The 22,779-nt window shown below is 42.1% G+C and overlaps 1 protein-coding gene across 1 annotated transcript in view; it reads right to left on the reverse strand.

Annotated features, from left to right (window-relative positions):
* The window catches only part of LOC132885414 (splicing factor 3B subunit 2-like), a 92,334-nt gene that overhangs the window by 40,672 nt on the left and 28,883 nt on the right, over nt 1-22,779 (reverse strand). Inside the window, exons 5-9 of the mRNA XM_060920072.1 lie at nt 14,470-14,532; nt 14,193-14,322; nt 628-728; nt 274-382; nt 92-188 (exon numbers count right to left, since the gene is read on the reverse strand). Of these exons, the coding sequence (XP_060776055.1) occupies nt 92-188; nt 274-382; nt 628-728; nt 14,193-14,322; nt 14,470-14,532 (500 nt within the window). The remainder of the gene's footprint in view (nt 1-91; nt 189-273; nt 383-627; nt 729-14,192; nt 14,323-14,469; nt 14,533-22,779) is intronic.

The following is a 22,779-nucleotide window of genomic DNA, read 5'->3' on the forward strand; positions in this document are numbered from 1 at the left end:
TTGTGTCAGTGTCCAAATATATACGGACCTAACTGTACAATAAACCTTTCTACTGACTACAGAGAATGAAACGAAAGACTGCTGGTAAAACTCACCTCTTTTTTTAGAGAGTGCGCTTTCTTCTTCATCATCCGAGTACGGACGAGAGCTGTTCATGTCCACATCGGCCGTGTCGTCGTCTTCCTCTTCTGAGAACACAACACACACGCAGTGTTAACCCTTCAGTTTCCTGGAGCAGTTTGCTCGGCTCAAGGGCGTTCACTGCGTTCTCACCGGTAGGAGCGGCGGTGAGCTGATCCTGTCGGATCTCCTTCAGCTGCAGAATCTTCTCCAGAGCCTGAGGGATCTTCGGCCTGACTCCCACATCATCACTCTGCCACGCCTGATCACGCAACATACAAGAGATAAAATATCTGGATCAGCAAAGAACAAAATAGTTATTTTTACATTAAGACCTGCGACTTTCATGTCATTTCCAAAAGTTAAGACCCAGAACACTCATAAAATCCCATCATGCACTGCACTGGCTCGTGTCAAGCTGCTGTAGTGTCATGCAAGCAGAACAGCCAGAACACACTGGTGCAGCGATGAAACCATTTTCGTGAAGCATAAAAGAGCAGGTCATACCTCTCTCGCATCTTCTCCAGGTGGAGGTGGTACTCTCTGCCTCTGACTGCTCTGCGGTACCATGGAAACGCCTGGAGGGGGTGGGCCACTGGTTATCAAGGCTACAAGAAGTGTTGAGATGGTGAGAGGTGAATGAAATTTATAGCTCAGCTCACTATTTCAAGCAAGTAGCTTTTTTTGTCCCGTTAGAAAAATTTACAAATTGAGAAGATTGTGTTTGCGCCCATACCTAATGTAAAAATAGCCTTTTGTTACTAGCTGTTTTTTGTTTTAATTAGGTAAAGGTGTAGATCTGGAGGGTCCTCAGGCATAGTGTTTTGGTAAACTGGGATGTATGGATGCTGTCACACCCCCCCCCGGCTATCACACATTCACTCGAGTTTGTTGATGGTGTAGTGGCTGCTGCTTTATGTCCTGGGGCTCCCTCATGTCTGTGTTACCTTCTGGCTCTCCCTTTTAGTTATACCGTCATAGTTGTTGGACGCTGTGGCCTGATGGTTAGAGAAGTAGCTTTGGGCCCAAAAGGTCACTGGTTCGATTCCCTGGACCAGCAGGACTGGCTGAAGTGCCCTTGAGTAAGGCACCTAATCCCCCCCCAAGTGCTCTGGCAAGAGTGCTGGCGTACCTCGTGTCCAATTAGCCAAAGAAAAGCTGATGATGTGATCATCAGCTCGGGTGGTTCCCGACTGTCATAATTAGCCTTGCTGGAGTCCTTGCTTACACTCAATGCAAAACGTATACTGTTTTTAACCATTCAGTGACACCGGGCATACCCAACAACTTGTGTTTTCACATCTCGATCTCCTGAGATGGAGATGCTGACCTCTTCGGCTCCTCGGACCTGCCTGATCCATCCTGATGCCCTACTTCTGGTTGGAGTCTCATCACATCGCTCCTGTGGAGGACGGCCCCGCATGGACAGTCGAAAGTCGCACTTGGAAGATGCTCTGGACACTTACAGTTTTGCTATGATGGCTGAGGACTACAACTGACATGAGAACTTTAGGACTGCAGTCGTACTCAAGTCTCCAACAGTTGATAACTTCAAAGAGACTTCATATTTAACACTGAGGCTGCGGTCCCCCCGGGGGGACTTTTTGGACTGTTCCAAACACACGTCTGAAGCTCCGCGGGTTTTTGTGCTAGAAACATTCAAGTAACACCACTAGAAACCTTGAATCTTCTAGTTTTCAAAAAAATTTTTTTTATATATCTCAACAGCCTCTTAACGACACACCCTTCAGCTATTCACATGTTAAGCGCATGGAACATCAGTGTCGTCATTCGCTCATTGTGTAGCAAGGGGAGATGAGAACACGCCCCATTTCACCGGTATAAACAAGCGCACATGTTCACTTGTTTCCATACCAACTGAGAAACTTTGAGGAATGGCCAATGCAAGGAAGATGTCTCACTAGCGGTTGTTGTCATGCTTTTTCGGTTAGCGTATAGGGAGAGCTACATTACATTTAGCAGACGCTTTTATCCAAAGCGACCTTACAATTGAGAAAAACAAAATCAAGCTACAGTAAAACACAGGAAATCAGAGTAAGAAGTGAGTGCATGTTTGATGGTTAGTGGGTTGTTAGGATAGGAGGTGCTCTTTGAAGAGAAAGAACTAGTTGATCGAAACGTGCCGTGTTATTTTCGTCAAGTTTTGAAAACATTTTTCTGTTGCCAAACTATGTTTCACTGATTTACAGTAATTAGTTACCTAAATCAACATGCCCTGCATAGACATAGTTTATCTTCATTGCTAACTTTAGATTTATTATAGTCCATGCATAAGATTATGAAATGCAGCTCTGGCTTTTAGGGATTCTTTTCTTTGCAGTAACTTTCCAAGCAGAGAGGTGTGGGAGGGGGCAGGGAGGTACAGGGGCCAGGGGCTTTGACAAATGGACTATTGACAGTGACGGGGGGGGGGGGGATTACTGGTGAATTACACCTACCTCATGAATATTCATTTGAAAGGCCAACTGGCTTTGAAGAAAACAAGCTGTGTTCACACTTATACCGGTACGAAAGTGGTATAACTGTATCGATACAAAGTATACCGGTACAGTTTAGTGCATCTGTCCACACTAGCGAGAGATATGTTTGCGGTTTTCTTTCACGGAAGTTGAAATGCGCGTGCGCGAAATGTTTCCGTGGTTACCGAGTAACTTCCTTCCGAGAATATGGCGGATGAAACAACGCGTGTGTGCTTTTTGTTGTCAATGTACAGTCTGTATTTCTGGTGGTCATTTATTCAGTCGAACCGTATAAAACGCGCGAGGCAGTTGAGAAAGAAACAAAGAAAACGAATCTCCCTTTCTCCCTCTTCTTCCTTTCTTCCTCCCTCCCTCCCCCCCTTCTCCCTCTTTCCTTCTCTTCCCCTCTTCTTCCTTTCTTCCTCCCTCTTTCCCCCTCCCTTTTCCCCCCTCCCCTCCCTTTTCCCCTCTTCTTCCTTTCTTCCTCCCTCTTTCTCCCTCCCTCCCCTGCTCCCTTTCTCTGCTCCATGTAGCTCCACGGTCGTTTTGTTTTCGCATGCGCATTATATTTGTATTGATACAGAGCCGCTTCATCTGTCCACACTGCAGCGAAGCACTACAGTACCGATACTGTACCGGTACGAAACCCATACATTTGTGGGTTTCGTACCGATACAGTTATACCGCTACAGTACCGGTATGGACCCTTTTCACGTGACGTCACGACAAACGCGGCCGCCATTTTGGACATGTACTACCAGTAGTTTACCACAGCCAACATTGAGGAACGACAGCAAAGAAAGTTTTTACTTTCAGCAAGACTTCCATCATGCCACTATATTGTTGTGCACCTGGATGTAGTAACCATCAACAAACAAGGCAAGGGTTATCGTTTTATCGGATCCCGGTAGATGCTGACTGACAGAGAAGATGGATAGCGGCATACCAACACTTGTGTAGTGACCACTTTGTTGGAGGTAAGACGAATAAAATTAGCCAGAAAAGGCATTACATTGCTGTTAACATTCCATTCTAGTTTACTGTAATTATGATCTGGCAGCTATTTACACCGGATCCAGTGTAAATACCTGCCGGAGCCAACATCCGAGCTAGCGAGCTAGCGCTGGCTCCGGCCGGGCGCGAGCTAGCGCTGGCTCCGGAACCTCGGACGTTGGCTCCGGCAGCTATTTACACTGTATCCGGTGTAAATAGCTGCCAGATCATAATTACAGTAAACTAGAACGTCCGAGCTAGCTCGCTAGCGCTGGCTCCGAGCCTCCGCGAGCCAGCGCTGGCTCGCAGCGGCTCGGAGCCAGCGCTGGCTCGCTAGCTCGGACGTTGGCTCCGGCAGCTATTTACACTGGATCCGGTGTAAATAGCTGCCAGATCATAATTACAGTAAACTAGTAAATACAGTTTTCTGCATCTCGCTCCTTTTTCTTTTATGTTTGTCGCCTTCCTCGCATTCAAACCGATTCGAGCAGAAGTCCACTACATGTCCAAAATGGCGGTCGCTGTTACGAAGGTCACGTGACTGAAAAGGGTCTATAGTTGCTAGTGTGGACAGGTGTTGCGGTACGAAAGTAGTATCGTATCAGTACAAAATCCCTAGTGTGGACAGGGTAATAGATAGTCTGAAGTTTATACAATTAGTATTGAAATTACAGAAAATTTCTGAATGCTGTTCTTACTTTTACGTAGCCAACACCTATGTTTACAAGGTTCAGACTTCAAAAGTCTTGCGTAGATATATATATTTATATAGTTTTTTTTTACAAGGTTTGAAGACTCTGAAAATAGTTTTTTGTAAGGTTGTGTTTGCACTTAATTGAAATAAAGACAAATTTCATTACATTCACTTACTCTCATATTGCTGAGGGCGTCCAGAATATAACCATGTGTGTCACTTTTGCATGGATGTTTTTAGTTGGATGAAACACTTAAAAATGTCAAGGTTTATCAGACTGCCACAGAGCGTCTGACAGGCCCAGGACCTCAGAGTGTTATACTATAATTCATTTCCTGGTTACATAGTAATACTTTGACTATATAGAACACCATTATAGAAGCTTTTTATTTATAAAATCGCACCAGCTTATCACCCAGATGAGGATGGGTTCCCTTTTGAGTCTGGGTCCTCTCGAGGTTTCTTCCTCGTGTCATCTGAGGGAGTTTTTCCTAGCCACCGTCGCCACAGGCTCGCTCATCAGGGATAAACAAATTTATTAGGGACAAAATTAGCTGAGGTGTTTAAAGCCTTTAAATTTTCTGCAAAGCTGTTTTGCGACAATATTGTTAAAAGCGCTATACAAAGAAACTTGTATCTCGCCTCGAGCAGTATGTTGGCATTCGTGGCACTGCTCTCCAATGGTTTAGGTCATACTTGGCAAACAGGAGCTTCGCTGTGATGATTGGCGACCTCTGTTCTTCATATGCATCCCTCTCTTGTGGGGTGCCACAGGGCTCTATTCTCGGCCCGATTCTGTTTTCTTTGTACATGTTACCTCTGGGATCAATTATAAAAAAAAAAAAACACAATCTGTCTTTTCATTTTTATGCTGATGATTTGCAGATATATTTGCCCATGAGACCCAATGAAAATACGGCGCTTACTAAGTTACTGGCTTGTATTACTGACGTAAAGCAGTGTCTGGCACGGAACTTTTTGCATTTGAACGACAGCAAAACAATGTATTTTATTTGGCACGTCACCCACGTCAAATGTTTTTACAACAAATTTTGGTACTCTGGCCCCCTTTTTTAAACAATTTGTACAAAATCTTGGGGCAACGTTTGACAGTGGGCTTAAATTTGAAAAACAGATTAGTTCTGTTGTTAGAACGAGCTTTTTTCAACTTCGTCTCTTGGCCAAAGCGAAGCCGTTTCTTAGTCGGCAGGATCTCGAGAAGGCAATTCATGCATTTATCAGTTCGAGACTGGACTATTGTAATGCCCTGTATGTTGGCCTCAGCCAGTCTTCAATTTTACATCTTCAACTTGTACAGAACGCTGCAGCCCGATTTTTAACAAGCACGCCTAGACGTGAACACATTACTCCTGTGTTGTCGTCACTCCATTGGCTTCCAGTCTGTTTTAGAATTGATTTTAAACTTCTGTTTGTTTTTAATGCCATCAATGGCCTGGCTCCCTCTTACCTGTCTGAGATTTTAACTATTCGTGATCGTGGTAGGGCCCTGCGTTCTTCGGGTCAGCTTCTGTTAGAAGCTCCAAGGTCGAGATATAAACAGTGGGGTGATCGTTCTTTTGCTGTCGCTGCTCCCAGACTGTGGAACAATCTGCCCCCGACATTCGCACCACTATTGATCCCGGCCTTTTTAAATCCAAGTTGAAGACCTACTTTTTTAGATTGGCATACAATCCTGACTAGGGGAGTCTTGTTTTTGAGGGGTGCTTCGTTTCGTCTGTTTTATTTCAAGTACTTCTGAAAGGCTTCTGGTAATCTGCAGCACGGTGGCACCTTCCGCAGTCAAAACCTGTGTGTTTTTATGCGTTTTGGTGTTGTGTTTTATGGCTTTGATGTAAAGCACTTTGGGTACCTTTTGGTTATTGTAAAGGGTTATATAAATAAAATTTGACTGATTGAAAGAAACTGAGTTGACAATTCAAACAGGAAAAATAATAATAATAAAAAAAAAAAAACCTATGCAGCCATCTACAATATAGCTACATTGATTTATGAACCTAGATCTGGTTTGAATTGAAAAGGAAAAGGTTGCTATTAAAGACAATCAGCATACACTCTACTACTTACCAGAGAAAGCAAGTGAGAAATCTGCAATTCATCCCTGAGTCTTAAGCTGAACATTGACAGTTAATAAAAGCTCATCAGGAAATGTCCACAAAAGCACTGCCATGTGCAAAATTTGAGACACTGCAATGAAATACACGCGCAGCACGAAACCTGGTTATGCTAGAAAGGTAGCAGGGGCTAATGCTAACTAAAGAAGAAACCCGTAATGCTCGCGCTTCTGCTCCACTCAGTGCTGTTAAACCCAACATTCAACTGAACTGAACCACATCAGATCAGGAGTGAATTCAAGTTTAGAGAATCATTACTTATTTATTGTTTTGTGGATCATATGTACTAAACATCAGATCACATCTGACATGCTACTGCACGGCTCGAAAGTCGCGGTGGTCCGGTCGCCTGAGGCGACTTAATTTGTCATTTGGCAGTTAATTCCTGTCACGAGCCAGCCCGGCTGGCTAGTTGAAAATAATTTAAAAAAATAAAAATAAAAAAAATAATAATAATAATATGAAGCGAAGATTCAGACACGCCGCCACATATTAAGCGCGTGCCGTGTCTGTGTTCATCGATGTGTTTATCGGCAGGACGGAAAATACCGAAGAATTCCGAATCATATCGTGTACGAGTCAGGCTGTCAGTTTTTTCACTACTGCGCATGCATATAATGCATCTCGTTGAATATCGCGGTAATGACGTTATCAAATTCAATAGATGTGGCCACATTATCGCCCATTTAAACACGCGTTTTTGTTGTTTCATCTACATCGCAATGAAGCTTTGGCAGATGTGGAATTTTCTGAAAGGTGTACAGAAACCGCCAGAGACGGGGACAAAGCGACCTCGGTCTGAAGAGGAGGAAAAGGCCACCGATAAAGCGTACGAGAAGGAGAAACGACAAAGGACTTATAAGCAAACATGGGAGCAGGGTAGGCCTTGGCTGCGATACGATTTTTATGGAATAATTAATTTTTTTCAAGTTGATTCCTAGTCAATATGAAGCTCCTAATGCTTTCTCTCTCAAATGGTTAAATACAGAAAGTAGGGGTGGGACGCGATTAAAAATTTTAATCTAATTAATTAGAGCCTTTGAAATTAATTAATCGAAATTAATCGCGTTTTAATCGCATAGAAATATCTGACTTGAGAACAGGTAGAAAGACATTTTTTCCACATGGATTTTGAATGACAATACATAAGCTTAAATCAACAAAATATTGTTTATTTTTTTTTTCAAAACCAAGATCAACAAGCCAGTGCAAATTCTGCCATAAAGTTCAGCATATTTAGGAAAGTTAATTTCAGAAATTCAGGTAGCTTTATAGGTATAGGTAGATCTTCTGTAAACTATAACTGTTTTTGGGGGGTAAAACGCAATACTTTCAAGTACATTCAGAACAAGGTAAACCCTGTTAGAAAACATCTCTGTTGCCTCTGAGGCTTTAACACACTTTGTTGATTTATCAACAGTTGAAATGATTACAAAAAAAATCAGAGAAATTAAATCAAACTCAGTCCAACTCTGAATAACATTGGCCAAGACAAACAGTTCAACATAAAGTGATCCATTAAAAAAGTGCCATAAAGTTCAGCATATTTAGGAAAGTTAATTTCAGAAATTCAGGTAGCTTTATAGGTATAGGTAGATCTTCTGTAAACTAAAACACTTTTTTTTTTGTAAAACGCAATTCTTTCAAGTACATTCAGAGCAATGTAAATAAACCCTGTTAGAAAACATCTCTCTGTTACCTCTGAGGCTTTAACACACTTGATTTATCAACGGTTGAAATGATTACAAAAAAGAGAAATTAAATGAAACTCAGTCCAACTCTGAATAACACTGGCCAAGACAAACAGTTCAACATAAAGTGATCCATTAAAAAGTGCCAGTGATTGACCTCAATCTCAAGTCTTCCAATATCCTTTTGAAAAATAACTGGCCAACTGGCCTCAGGATACATTTAACTGATTACTGCTCCTTCTCTTTCAGCCAGTTGCTGAGACAAACTAGCCTGTTGACATTTTCGGAGCTCAAGGCTGCCCTCTTCTTTTGAGCTATATTACCTGCCAGGGAGAATAATCTTTCGCAAGGGACAGAAGTGGCAGGGCTGCCCAGATACTTGCGGGCCAGGGCAGAGAGCTGTGGATGGGCTCCCTCATGAGTGGACCACCACTGCAGTGGGCAGTCTCTCTCACTGATGGTAGGCTCTGCCCTGTAACGGGTCAAGGCTCCTTTGGGCCAATCTTCATCCTCCGATTCAGAATCTGAATTATACAGCAGGAGGCTCCTCTTCCTTGCTGGCTCCTCTGTGCGTTCCGGAGTGGCTCTGCCTGGTTGTTTTTGCACCAGTGCCTCAATGCTGGTCCACACCTCTCCTCGCTCTCCTCTTGGTAGACACTTTAGGTCCTTAAAATCAGAGTAAGAATCAGAAACAGGTTTGTTGTCGGTTGTCAGTCAGTCATTTGTTGTCAGTCAGAGATTTACAGTGTAAAAGCTGGGTGAAATTCATTGTCATATATGGTTTCCATCATGTTATTAAATAGAAGGGGGGGGGGCAGAGGAAACGGGTTCATAAGCAAGAAAAGAGAAAAATAAACAAGACATTACAGGTTACCTTAAAACGAGGGTCGAGTGCTGTTGCCACTCTGAGCCATCCATGGTTGAGGGTAGAGGTCGACCGATTTAATCAGCCGATTTTTGCCATTTTTTAATGTATCGGCATCGGCTGATTTTCTTATTTGGTCGCGCCGATTTAAAGTCAGGCACGACAGCTACATAGAACGCGGCGTGCAAAAGACCCAAGCCAACAAATGTTTCAGGAGTCAGCAGAGATAGCCTACAGGTAAGGCTTCAATTCTTACATTTCAATGTCCTAAAGTCGTATATTTGCTCTCATGATAGCTGTAGTCTGTGATGTGTTGCTTCATTTAGCGAAAGGAAAAACGAATAGCATTTCAACTGCATCGGAGTTGTAGAATTCCTCTCGAAACGAAACGTTGCGATGCGTAGCCTTGTGGCCGCGAGTGCGTCGGGAATGCGTCGACTATGTAAGCCCCCTTAACGCTGGTGACCGCTATGTTCCGATCTAAACTGTAGTAACGGACAATCTAAGTGAAAAGTTAACAAAAAGAGGACGCAAAACTAACCTGTGAACGTATTATAACATTGCCATCCCATGTCCATTCGTTTTCGCGATGTATACATGTTTGATTTGATTGTGAACCAGAGACCGATGCTAGACCTCTGCAGTTCCTATTTCCGGTTTCCTGCACAGCATGCTGGGAGACGGAGTTTTATATTGTTGAAACAGAAACGTGTGAAAGTTCAAGGCATGGAAGTTCCACAGTGAAACTGTATAACTTGAACATGTATTTTGCCGTTTTGAAGTAACTATCTGAAGTTGTCACATCATGGAAGTCTTCTTGCACTCTGTTAGTCTATTGATTATTTTAATACGTTTAAGTCATTAATTTGTTAATTCTTATTGTTATGATGAGTACAGTCATTTTTATATAATAATATATAGTATAAATATTATGTATGTTATTTATAATGAAAATAAATGTTATGAATAATAAAATCTAAATGAAATTAATAATTTTTCATTAACATATAGTAACAGTAACATTGAAGGCACTATTAAATGCTAATTGTGTTAAGTTTATAAGTGTTGTGCGTCCTCTTACTAGTATGATATTTTAGCATGCCAATTAAGGACAACACGATAGCATATCGGCCCTAAAAACCGGCCCAAAAAAATTGGCAGCTCATATCGGCTGACTCTGACCTCTAAATATCAGTATTGCCATCGGCTTTAGAAAAACCCATATCGGTCGACCTCTAGTTGAGGGCATCCTCGCGTTGAGACAGTTCCTTTTCAAACGCAGCCTTGAACTTCACCACATAAGCTGGGTCATCATCTGAGGCCTCCATGGTGCGGGTCAGGTGGCGGAGAGCAGGTAACACAACTGAGCACGACACATAATTCTCACCCCCAAGGAGCTCTGTCACATCTCTGCAGAGGATAGTTAATCAATCAATCAAATCAATCAATCAATATTATGTAAATAGCACATCATACATAACTGTCATTCAATGTGCTAAAGAGTAGAGAAAGACAAGAAAGAAGGGTATTGCAATAGTCAACTCTACAGGTAATTAAAGCGTGGATTAATTTCTGCAAATCCTGTTTACATACAACATTTTTAATTTTAGCCATGTTCCTAAGGTGCCAAAAAGCTGATTACAGTGATTAATTATTTTGCCATTTAATAGTGGATTAAAAACAGTATCAACTTTATACTATAGTCATAGTGATATTAACATTCAGTACAATACATTTTGGAAGGGTAATTTAAGTTATACTGGACTCTCAGTCAAATCACAACGTTTTGAATCCCATTAATGAAAGTTGGTGAGTGTTTACCTGCATGGTGAAAGTAGGGTTTCGAGCCTCTGCAGTCTGTCCCACTCAGCAGTAGTCAACATGGTGAGCTTGTGCTTGGCGAGCGTAGCCTTCACAGCATCTTGGTTCTTCAGCAGACGAGAGACCATCAACAGGGTGGAATTCCATCTTGTGGAAACGTCCTGCATCAGTGGCTCGTTGTCTTGGCCTAGTTGTGTTTGCTCCTGGTGCAGTTCCTCTGTGTTTGAGGGGCTGTGTTTAAAATGCCCGACTATCTTACGACATCTCACCAGTGTGGCTGTGAACCCGCTGTCAGCAAGGCAAACTGTGATCGTCCTCTGTAACAGGTGAGCAACACATGGCATGTGCTGGAATGTGAGCTGTCTCATTGCAGCGGTCATGGCATGGGCACTGTCTGTTCCGATTGTGGTGACTTTCTGTGTGATTTCCCAGGCCTCTGCCACAGACTCAAAATCTTCTGCCGCGTTTTCAGCAAAGTGCCTTGTGGTGATCTTCTTGATGGTTAAGGCAAACGAGTGAAGACGCCACTTGTCAATAAAGTGTGCCGTCACACCGAGGTAATTTGCGTTGCTGACCGAGGTCCAGTGATCCCCAGTAATAGCGACGCATTCTGCTTTTTCCAACAAATTCTCTTTCTCTCCCTTTTCACTGTCGTAGAGCTGCTGGACCCTCTTTGTCACTGTTTTTCTGCATGGCAGCTCATACGTGGTGTCAGACAACGCAATCTGAAGTACCTTTTCCAGCCCCTTATCTTCTACCACTGCAATGGGTCTGCAGTCGAGAGCCGCCCAGTAAGCCAGCGCGTTGGTCATTTTCTCTGCCGTGGTCTTGCTGACCTTGCCCTTGAAACTCAGTTGATGTAGTGTGGGTTGGCTGTGTGTCGTCCATGTTGGGTTAGCTTGCGCGCCATCTGCCAAGCTTGCTGCTACATGTTTGGCATTGAGGTGGTATTTCAGGCTTGATGCACTGCGGTGATGCACGAACTCCTTGTTGCACAATTTACATACGACCACGCTCTTATCAACTCTCCCATCCTGTATTTTATAACAGAATTTCCCCTGCATGGGGCCAACTAAAACGTTCTCATCCGCTTCTTGTACTTCTTCCATCTCTCCTTCCAAAAACCAGCGTCCTTTGAAAACCGGCGTTCTTCTTCTCCTGTTCTTTTTCTGTTTCCGTCCGGCTGTATTCCGTCACGCATTAGTGCTGCCCCCACAGGTAAAATCCCAAACGACGACTTCTGAGTTTCCAGAAGGCTGTGTACACCATCAGACGTAATGCCACTCTCCACTGCTCTAATGCAGAAGGACGTGTCTGTTATAGTGTGCGATTAAAATACGTTGTTTTTTTTTAACGCGTTGATATTTGTGATTAATTAATCGAAATTAACGCGCTAATGTCCCAGCCCTAACAGAAAGCATGTTGGACATATTTTGGGTGCTATAGTCATAATAGTAAGTATATTTGTTTTCAATACTCATACACCAAGTTGCCAAGTTTTCCAATATATTATTATTTGTTGATATTCTATTATGGTGCTCTGTGTTGTTCTCATTTATGTATTTAACAACAGTATCAAAATACTCGGGTCTTGAAATAAATGCACATTAGTCATGAACAACGGTAACTACTCTCTTTTGCGTTATTTTTGACAGAAGTAAAATTCACACATGAACAAATTTTGGCGAGTTGATTTTCTGTTTCGCTAGTCACTTTGGAAGGTAACTAGTCCGGCTGGCTGGTGAAAAAAATATATGAATTTCTAGGCCTGTACTGGTACCGATACGCATAACGTTCAATTATTCAGTCGGTTTAAAGGCAATGTGAGGCTCCTGTTTGAAAGCTACAATACCGTTCAAAAGTTTGGGGTCACCCAGACAATTGTGTGTTTTCCATGAAAAGTCACACTTTTATTTACCACCATAAGTTGTAAAATGAATAGAAAATATAGTCAAGACATTTTTCTGGCCATTTTGAGCATTTAATCGACCCCACAAATGTGATGCTCCAGAAACTCAATCTGCTCAAAGGAAGGTCAGTTTTATAGCTTCTCTAAAGAGCTCAACTGTTTTCAGCTGTGCTAACATGATTGTACAAGGGTTTTCTAATCATCCATTAGCCTTCTGAGGCAATGAGCAAACACATTGTACCATTAGAACACTGGAGTGAGAGTTGCTGGAAATGGGCCTCTATACACCTATGGAGATATTGCACCAAAAACCAGACATTTGCAGCTAGAATAGTCATTTACCACATTAGCAATGTATAGATTGGATTTCTGATTAGTTTAAAGTGATCTTCATTGAAAAGAACAGTGCTTTTCTTTCAAAAATAAGGACATTTCAAAGTGACCCCAAACTTTTGAATGGTAGTGTACATCAGACAAATACATATAAACTACTTTGCATAATAAATTCTCTCTAACACACAGTTGAAGACTTGAATAAACACAGGATATGTCTGGCAGCCATCTTGGCTAGGTAATGTACAACAATGCAGTTAAAGGTGCTGACTGCAAAGTCATCTGAAATTTAAAAAAAAAAAAAATTTGGGCGTGACATTTTCCTGTCTCACATGTGGAGGAAACGATCATTTTGCTGTCCTGAGGGTCGCTTTCCTCTGTTCTGGGACTGAGCATCCTGCCTTGAGGTAAACAGTACGGCGCTACGGAAACAGCCGAACACGAGGAGCTTTAACTAATTAGCATAACTATGGAACTGAGTCACACCAAGATGGCAACGTGCGGAAAACATCGTGACTCTGCATCGACCTCGGAGAGTTTTCAGTCACAGGGATATAATTTATGGTTGACATTCGTGAACAAATTTGTGAAACAAAATATGACTCTCTCTTTTCTCTGTTCCTGCTTTTGTGTTCTCGTTTCTTTCTCTGTAAGACCAAAACATTAGGTGTATAACTCCATACTCGCTACTGTGGAGTCGAGCCCACGCATTCTCAGGCTAAGATCGCTAAGCGCTAGCTAGAATGATTTAGTTATCTGTCCAGAAAAATGAGGTCATCTAATCTTGCTCCATCTTGCAGCTGCACTCACTAGTCAGGTTTTCCTTTTCTTTTCCGCTGGAGGGAGAGTCGAGTCCGCCATGTTTGCCCACGCTGACTTGCTTTGGTTAACAGTAGGTCAGACGCCCCACGGTGGTCACATGATATTGTTGCTCACTTACTTCAGCAATCTCCGGAATCGTAAAACGCGGGACGCTTTTTATCTCGGCAAAACATTTACACACAGGATACACGGTGTGTGCAGCAGTGAAACATCTCCAAACTCCAACAGCAACAGAAATAAAACATTTTACCCAGAATTCAACTTTGCAGTCAGAAGCTTAAAAAGCAATTCTGACTCCGCTCTAACTGTGGAGTGGAGGAACAGACAGTCACCTCTGAGTGGAGGAATAGGGGGCAGCAGGTTGGGTGCAGGTCCTGCTTCTGGGGCCCGGGTGCCTGGTGGTCCCACCTGCTGCAGCTTAACCAGCTCCTGCTGCCTCTCGTGCTCCAGCAGCTGTGCAGCCTGGAGACAAACAGGAGAAGCTTAGTGGTGAAATGGAAACAAAACCCACTGAACACGTTCAAATTAATTCATTTTTTTTTTAGCCGAGTCTCAGAGTACCAAACTAAAACCTGTGTACATGAGTACAGTGGTTATAAATGTTCTTACTCTCTTCTGTTGCTCGAGAAGCTCCTGCTCCTTCAGCTGCTCCTCCATCACTCTGGAATCGCCCTGAAACACCACACACACACACACAAATCCATTTCACTTCCATCAGCAGGCACCCAAATTGTTGGTCATAAGAAGGAAACCATCTTAAAACAGACAATATCACATCGACATTGTGATACATTACGCCACTAACTGCATTTCAGAGAGACACAGTTTGTGCCCAACACTGTTCCTTGTAGCAAGCAGCAGCAGTTTAACGACCAGGGCTGTGAAATAGAAATGACAAAATCCGAGGAAACAATTTTAGCAGGGGGTCTGGGAGGAGCAGCCCCCCAGGAGCCAGGGGCCCCAGAAGCTGAACAGATTGTGTGTATATTGATGGATTTGAAGCATCTCCTGAAAGCAAATATTTTCTCAACCATGCCATTTAATTTGAACTGTTTATTATTATTATTATAAATTGAATATATAAAATGTGAACAAGATGGTCTACCTGGTAATCTATAGATCGACAGCTTCAATTTCACCAATTCCGCATGTTTTTTTCCTTTAACATGGTCAACCAAACGCGTTCTTCCACCAGAACCGTACTTCACATCCTGATGGCACAAGATGCAGTAAGCTTTCCCCGGTTCTTTTAACTTCTGTATGTGCTCATACACTACCGACTTTAAACTCCAGCCATCGCCAATTCCATGGATTTTTGATGCCGTTTTCCTTGTCAAATGTTTGACATCGTCGGTCTTCCCGTCCTCCCTCTGAACGATGTCCCTCCGTGACACGGACATACCGCGAAATTCTCCTTTTCAAAACTGTTGATATCGAAAGCGTGTTTAAAGAACACAAGATTCGTGCCATGGTTTGTAAGCATGGCGCAACCTGTAACTGTTACTGTTATAGTCATGTTGTCTGTTGTTGCCCAAATGAGGATGGGTTCCCTTTTGAGTCTGGTTCCTCTCGAGTAGGGCTGCGTACCGGTACTGTACCATGAAAATCGATTCGGTATAGGTCCAAAACACCGGATCATGAAGTACCAGTACTGTACCGAACAGATAAATTTACACCAAGTATCTGCTTATTTTGTGACTGAAGATGCGTAAATCCTACCACAAAGACAAAAATTTAGCACTGGGAAAGACGTAAAATGCCGCGCTGAAACTTGAAATCAGAGCCATCTTTGATTTGAGATCCTCTCGCCACAGTCTCACGAGACATTGCGAGAGCCTGGCTGATCCAGCGTTCTGATTGGTCAAAAAGACTCAAAATCAGGTCAGCCATTTTTCCTTTGCTGGCACTGGCAGTCTTTGCTGCTTTGTGTAATTTTGCCGCGTAAGTTAAAGGCCGCAGACTGCGCGGAGTCTATAGTACTCTAGTGTAGTCACTTCTCACTGTGAGACAACTTATGACTTTGTCCCAAGTTAACTATAGTGTGAGCAGCAGTCTCAAAAGTAGCCGGTTACCGGCGGCAAATCGCCGTCTGTGGCTTGTTATGCCGCTGGCTATTGTCAGTGGAGTCACAAAATTTAATATTCAATATTTCTGACGGCAAAAAAAAAGTTGTGAATGTAAATTACATCCACTATGTCATGTATGTCCGTTGCCACGTCAACTTTGTTTACATCCTCGACATGAGTGCAGCCATTACTACCCCTTGTGCCATATGTAAGCCGTACTCTGATTGGCTTAGAGTGTTCCATGGACTGTGAATGGTTCATACCATCATGTGACTCACAAATGGCGACGAAGAGAGTTGCAAGCGGCTCCATGCCGGATGCATGGCTAAAAAGGTCTAGAGGGAAAGGTAAGTACGTTTTGAACGCAAATTTATTCTGTCATTGTGTTGATATAGAAAAATAAATACGTCCTAGTCCACCGTTTCTCAGCCTTGCTTAAGACATTATAATCGCAGATCGTAAAGTTGACTCTGCGTTTGACAGCTGCTCGAAAAAACAAACTGCGTGCGTAACAACGCTAATCAAGCTTAAGCTAGACGACCCGCCTCAAATACCCGTCCCGGGTAAATGTTATCCCAATTTTAGATGACCTGTTCGTAGGCCCCTACATGTATATAAAAATATTTCTTGAATTTATATATCATATAATCTTACTTTCTTTGATTTATTTTGGTATGAATCTGGAGAAACTTGTCACCTTAGCTTAGTCAAAGTGCACATCAGACTTAAAATTATTATATCATCCATATGTGGATTTCAATCGGACTACTTATGTGTTTGTTTGCAAATATTTCTGAAATTTGATAAAATGACTGAGGTATGGTTTCATATTTCAAGTTTCCAAATAGTATTGATTACCCTTTATTTTCACTGTTAAAAGTTACCAGAGGCCACCATTTCTCAGAGCATTTCATAAAATTTTCCGTGCCAAAAAGGGGGGGGCACACCTCCCCCTTTGAAACCCCCCCCCGCAGGCTTTGCGTGCATTATGTCTGCCGTTGGCAGACATTTTACCATTTTGCACCCTGCTGTAAATTATTTGTACCCTGCTATTCTCCCAAACTTTGAAGCCCCTGTGTGAGACTGAGAGGGTGACTGAGAAGTGAGGTAGGAAACCTAGTTATGTTCGGTTTTCTTTGAATAAACATACTGACAAGTTGTCAACAGTTTATTAATGATTCTGTCATTATTAAAGAAGTTCAGAAGAATTTGTCAAATTGTTCAGGTACAGGTCCGGACCTGTACCGAAACCTCTGTACCGGTACCTGATGTTACGTTTAGGTACGCAGCCCTACTCTCGAGCTTTCTTCCTCATGTCGTCTGAGGGAGTTTTTCCTTGCCACCGTCACCACAGGCTGCTCATTGCGGATAGATTAGGGATAAAATTAGCTCATGTTTCAAAGGAACAGTCCACCGTACTTCCATAATGAAATATGCTCTTATCTGAATTGAGACGAGCTGCTCCGTACCTGTCCGAGCTTTGCGCGACCTCCCAGTCAGTCAGACGCGCTGTCACTCCTGTTAGCAATGTAGCTAGGCTCAGCATGGCCAATGGTATTTTTTGGGGCTGTAGTTAGATGCGACCAAACTCTTCCGCGTTTTTCCTGTTTACATAGGTTTATATGACCAGTGACATGAAACAAGTTCAGTTCCACAAATTGAAATGTAGCGATTTTCTATGCTATGGAAAGTCCGCACTATAATGACAGGCATACTAACACCTTCTGCGCGCATCGACAGCGCATTGATACGAGTAAGGTGGACTGTTCCTTTAAGAATCCATGTTGGAGTTGATGTAGCTTAAAAGAGATATGATCGATGATTTTGTTGTAAACACAGTGTTCCATTACCTTTGAGACAAGCGGTAGTAAGGAAATTGGCCTGTAGTTAGAGACTTCATTAGCTGGGCCATTCTTTAATATCGGGACGATGTTCGAAAGTTTCCATTCGGCTGGTAACTTGCCTAATGTTAGACATTTATTGAAGAGGGAACATAGTGATGTACATATCAGGGTTCTCCACAAGAGGTTTTAGAGGGGAGGGTCGCCCCCCTTTCTGTGATTCCCGCCCCCGTTTAATTTCTGCCGCCCCTTTACAAAAGGTAGAGACGTCCCTTTGTTTTCTTTGTGACAGATAGCCTTTCTCTGTTGGAGTACCGACAACGCGACAACACCCGAGTGTGAAACGCGTTTACCAGCAATTAGTTTAGTCAGTCTGACGATTATAGTCTAAGAAAAGCGTTTCACGCTTCGGCGTTTTTGACACATTGTTCTTGCGCTGGGAGATAACACGCTGTGGCAGCGGGGGCGTGGTCAAGCATCGGTCTGCTACAGGAGGGCGGAGTCAGGGAAGGTAAATGGCAGAATCACTACACCTGTCATTAATTAATGTGTTTGTGTGTCTTCCCAGTGACCGCGCCCTATTTAAGGAGAGAGAGCGAGAGCAGAGGGAGCTCTCTCCCCAACCAGACGGCTGATGTGTGTGCGTGTGTCTGAGCGTGTGAGAGAGTATATATGAACGCTGAAAAGCTGAATAAAAGAGAGTTTTGTGAACTCAGTTCTGGCCTGCCGTCCTTCTGTGCTCTCCCGGGTTTCAGCACCACTGTGACAGTTCATGTAGGTGGGTGGAGCACAGAAGGACGGCAGGCCAGAACTGAGTTCACAAAACTCTCTTTTATTCAGCTTTTCAGCGTTCATATATACTCTCGCACACACATCAGCCGTCTGGTTGGGGAGAGCGCTCCCTCTGCTCTCGCTCTCTCTCCTTAAATAGGGCGCGGTCACTGGGAAGACACACAAACACATTAATTAATGACAGGTGTAGTGATTCTGCCATTTACCTTCCCTGACTCCGCCCTCCTGTAGCAGACCGATGCTTGACCACGCCCCCGCTGCCACACACGCCTTTATAATAACGTGTGAATCGACACCAAGTTCGAGATAACTGATTGTTATTGTCGGCAGAGAAATAAAGGATAAAAACAAAAAGTTTAAAAGTTGGTGCGGAGCAGTGTAAATATAGTTAAAACAACGTCTTTTCAATGTACTTTACTCTCTAAAAAAAAATTATTTTTTTCCAGTGGTGCCTGCAATTACATTTCCATTTCAAACAATGTCAGCTTTTGTGGAGCAGTGTGAATATAGTTAATACAAAAACTTTTCTGTACTTTTTTTGTAGTTTGCTAAATAAAAAAATATTTTTCCAGTTCCATTTCAAACAATGTGTCTGAATATGATGTGTAAGTGTGTAATGTATGATGTGTTTTGTACCAGTCCAATTGATTCCTCTATTCTAAATGATTACTATTTGAGAGTATTTTATGCAAATACTATGCAAATTACATGTAAATTTATGCAAATATGTTTCAAGGTCATCCGATTGACCCCCACCCCCCTATATTTTCAATCCGTGGAGAACCCTGCATATGTATAGTGCACAACTCCTCAACAATCGAGCTGGTATCTTGTCAGGACCAGTAGCTTTTGTTACATTCAGCGATAGTAGCGCGTCTTTTACATCATTTGAAGAAAGTTGTAGATCATCTATAGTGTCAACCAAAGGAGTTTTTACAGCTTCAGATGGTGTATGGCTTTGATAATCTTCAGGATTCAGCGGAGGCTTGAGTGTAGAATAGAAGTAGTTGTTGAACAAATTAGCCACTTCGATAGGATTATTAGCAGCTTCTTTGATTGTTCCGTCGTCGCTTTTCAAGACCATTTTGCAAGGTACGCTTGACTGTTTAGATGTTGATTTAAAGATAGACCAGAACTTATTAGTGCTTGATTTTAACAGAGTTGGTAGAGTTTCAAAGAATTCCTTACGCTTAAGGGTGATAAGTGCCTTAGATTGTCGACGTAGTGTGCAAAATCTTTCACGTAGGTTAGTTGAAGGAGTTTTAGCTTTGGCTTTTCTCCTAGCAGTCTCTTTTTTTCTTTAATAGATGCTTGACTTCACTGTCGATCCACGGGGGAGAGCAGCACCTTTTGATCGTCTTCGATGGAATGTATTCTGAAGCAGCAGCTAAAAAGATATCACTCCAGCATTGCCAATCTGAGTCAATGTCGATATTAGATGTCGGTGATGGCGAAAGATCAGCGAATGTTAAAGAAGCAGAGAGACTGTCCCAGTCAACGTTTTTATAGTCAAAAACAGTTATTGAATCGTGTGAAGAAATAGTTGCGTGTGTTGTGAGGTCAAAGAACAATAGGGAATGATCAGTGAAGATACCCATTGTTCCAGGTTCAATGCATGTTATGTTTGAAACCATCTCTGGGGAGTTGACAAAAATGAGATCTAAAATGTTATCTTGTCTTGTTGGATGCATATTTAATTGCTGTAAAAAAAAGTCAAAAGTCAGTTCATGAAAATCCAAAGAACCAGAAGAGATATTCCTCCCAATAGATGTTGAAATAAAATCAGAGTTTCAAGTTAAGTCAGGAAAATTAAAGTCACCAGTAATCAGTATTTTATTGTACTTTGAAGTGAGTTCGAGTAGCAAAGCAAACAGTGACAGCCATTCATTAAGATCACAATTCGGAGGCCGGTAGCAAACGCAGAGAAGACAGTTTTTAGATTTAAATCATTCAAGTTCAATTGCAACGATCTCCAAATGGTTAGACCAGTCCCCTAAAACGATTCCATTGAAAATTAAGGTATCCTTTAGGGCTAAAAGTACACCTCCTCCTCGCTTATCAGCCGCGTGATCTTTTCGAATTATGTTCTATCCAGTTGGAATGATTTCAATGTCAGAGATACTGTCGTTAAGCCATGATTCAGTGATGGCAATGATGTCCAGCTCTTCTGCATAAACCAGATCTTGAAAGGCTTTCAGATTGCTGATTTGAGTCCCGTCAGATGACTTATTTAGGCTGCGAAGACTCTGAGCGTTAAATGACAAGCAGCGAAAATTTGATGCGACAATAACGTTCCTGGGTGTTGTATCTGAAGCTTGTCTTGGACATGAAACAAATTTGCTAGCCATAAGTAGGAAAATTACGTTAAAAACCATAAAAATATTAGAGACACAAAAGCACACAAACACATCCGGGACATGAATGTGTGCATAACCCGGCGAGGCTCTAGCTTTCTTAGCAGCAGCCTGGAAATTTGACAGAGAAGTTCAGAACATTTCTAGGGACACCATGAGGTGGTCCTTCTTCCATTTCCGCTTGGCTCTACGACAGACCTGCCTGAGGAGGTGGGTAGACTCATCAAGCCACTGTTGGGATTTAAAATTGGGATGTCTGAATTTAAGAGGAGCCACAGTGTCTAAGATGGCAACACAGGAGGTATTGAAAAGGAGCATTAACTCCTCTGGACTGGAGAGGTGCTGATGTGCAGTGGAAATAGAGGTGGTAATGTCATTTATTAAATAACATCGAGAGAACTTCTTTGCAGTGAAAGAGTTAATATGACGGGAGTAGTGACCAGAAGATCTGGTTGTAAACAGGTGGTGAAATAATTTTACGCTGAACACAATAGGCATATGATCGCAGATAGATGCATCCTCGATGCACATGGAATCAATGGAAAACCCACAGGATAAAATGAGATCCAAAGTGTGGCCATGAACATGGGTTGGCTGATTGATGTGTTGGATAAGGCCAAAAGAATCCAATAAGGAACAGAACTCACTAACCATCATTAGCACACTAACTGTGAAAAAAAGTCAAATACAAGTGTTTGCGTGTTAACTGTTCAACGCTGTCAAACCTTAGCATTAATGCTAATTTAAAAATGCTGTCTAAAATGAGCGTCAGCACGCTAACTTAACAAAAACTGTGAAAGACGAGCATTAGTGCGCTAACATTTAACAAAAACGCTCTCAAACTCTAGTGTTAGCACGCTAACTTAACAAAAACCCTGTGAAAAATAAGAGTTAGGATAGTAACTTTTAACAAAAACGCTTTCAAAAACGAGCATCAGCGTGTTAACAAAAATGCTGTCAAACTCTAGCATTAGCATGCTAGTTTAACAAACCTGTCAAAAATGAATGTTAGCACACTAACTTAACAAAAATGCTGTCAAACTCTAACATTAGTGCGCTGTTAACAAAAATGCTGTCAAACACTAGCATTAGTGCGCTAACATTTAACAAAAACGCTCTCAAACTCGTGTTAGCACGCTAACTGTTAACAAAAGCCCTGTGAAAAAAGCGTTAGGACGCTAACTTTCAACAAAAGCGCTTTCAAAAACGAGCATCAGCGTGTTAACAAAAATGCTGTCAAACTCTAGCATCAACGCAGTAACTGTTAAAAAAACGCTGTCAGAAACGAGCGTCAGCACACTAACTTAACAAAAACCACCAAACATGAACAAAAACCATTCACAAACTCTAACATTAGCATGGTAACTATTCATAAAAAACGCTTTCAAAAACGAGCATCAGCGGGCTTAACGTTAACAAAAACCATCAAACATTAGCATTAGTGCGCTAACATTGAACAAAAACATTCACAAACTCTGTTAACGCACTAACTTAACAAAATGCTGTCAAACTCCAGTGTTAGTGCGCTAACTTCACAAAAACACTTTCAAACTCTAGCCTTAGCATGCTAACTTAACAAACTCACTTTCAAAAATGAGCATCAGCGGGCTAACTGTTCACAAAAATGCTGCCAAGCACGAGTGTTAGCGTGCTATTAACAAAAACGCTTTCAAAAACAAGCATCAGCACGCTAACTGTAAATAAAAATGCTGTCAAACTTTAACGTTAATGCACAATCTTAACAAAAACACTGTCAAACTCTAGCGTTAGTCTGCTAAATGTTAAAAAAAAGTCAAATACAAGTGTCAGTGCACTAACTTAACAAAAACTGTCAAACAATAATATTAGTGCACTAATGTTTAACAA

This window comes from Neoarius graeffei, chromosome 1, assembly GCF_027579695.1.
Source record: "Neoarius graeffei isolate fNeoGra1 chromosome 1, fNeoGra1.pri, whole genome shotgun sequence".
NCBI classification, from domain to species: Eukaryota; Metazoa; Chordata; class Actinopteri; order Siluriformes; family Ariidae; genus Neoarius; species Neoarius graeffei.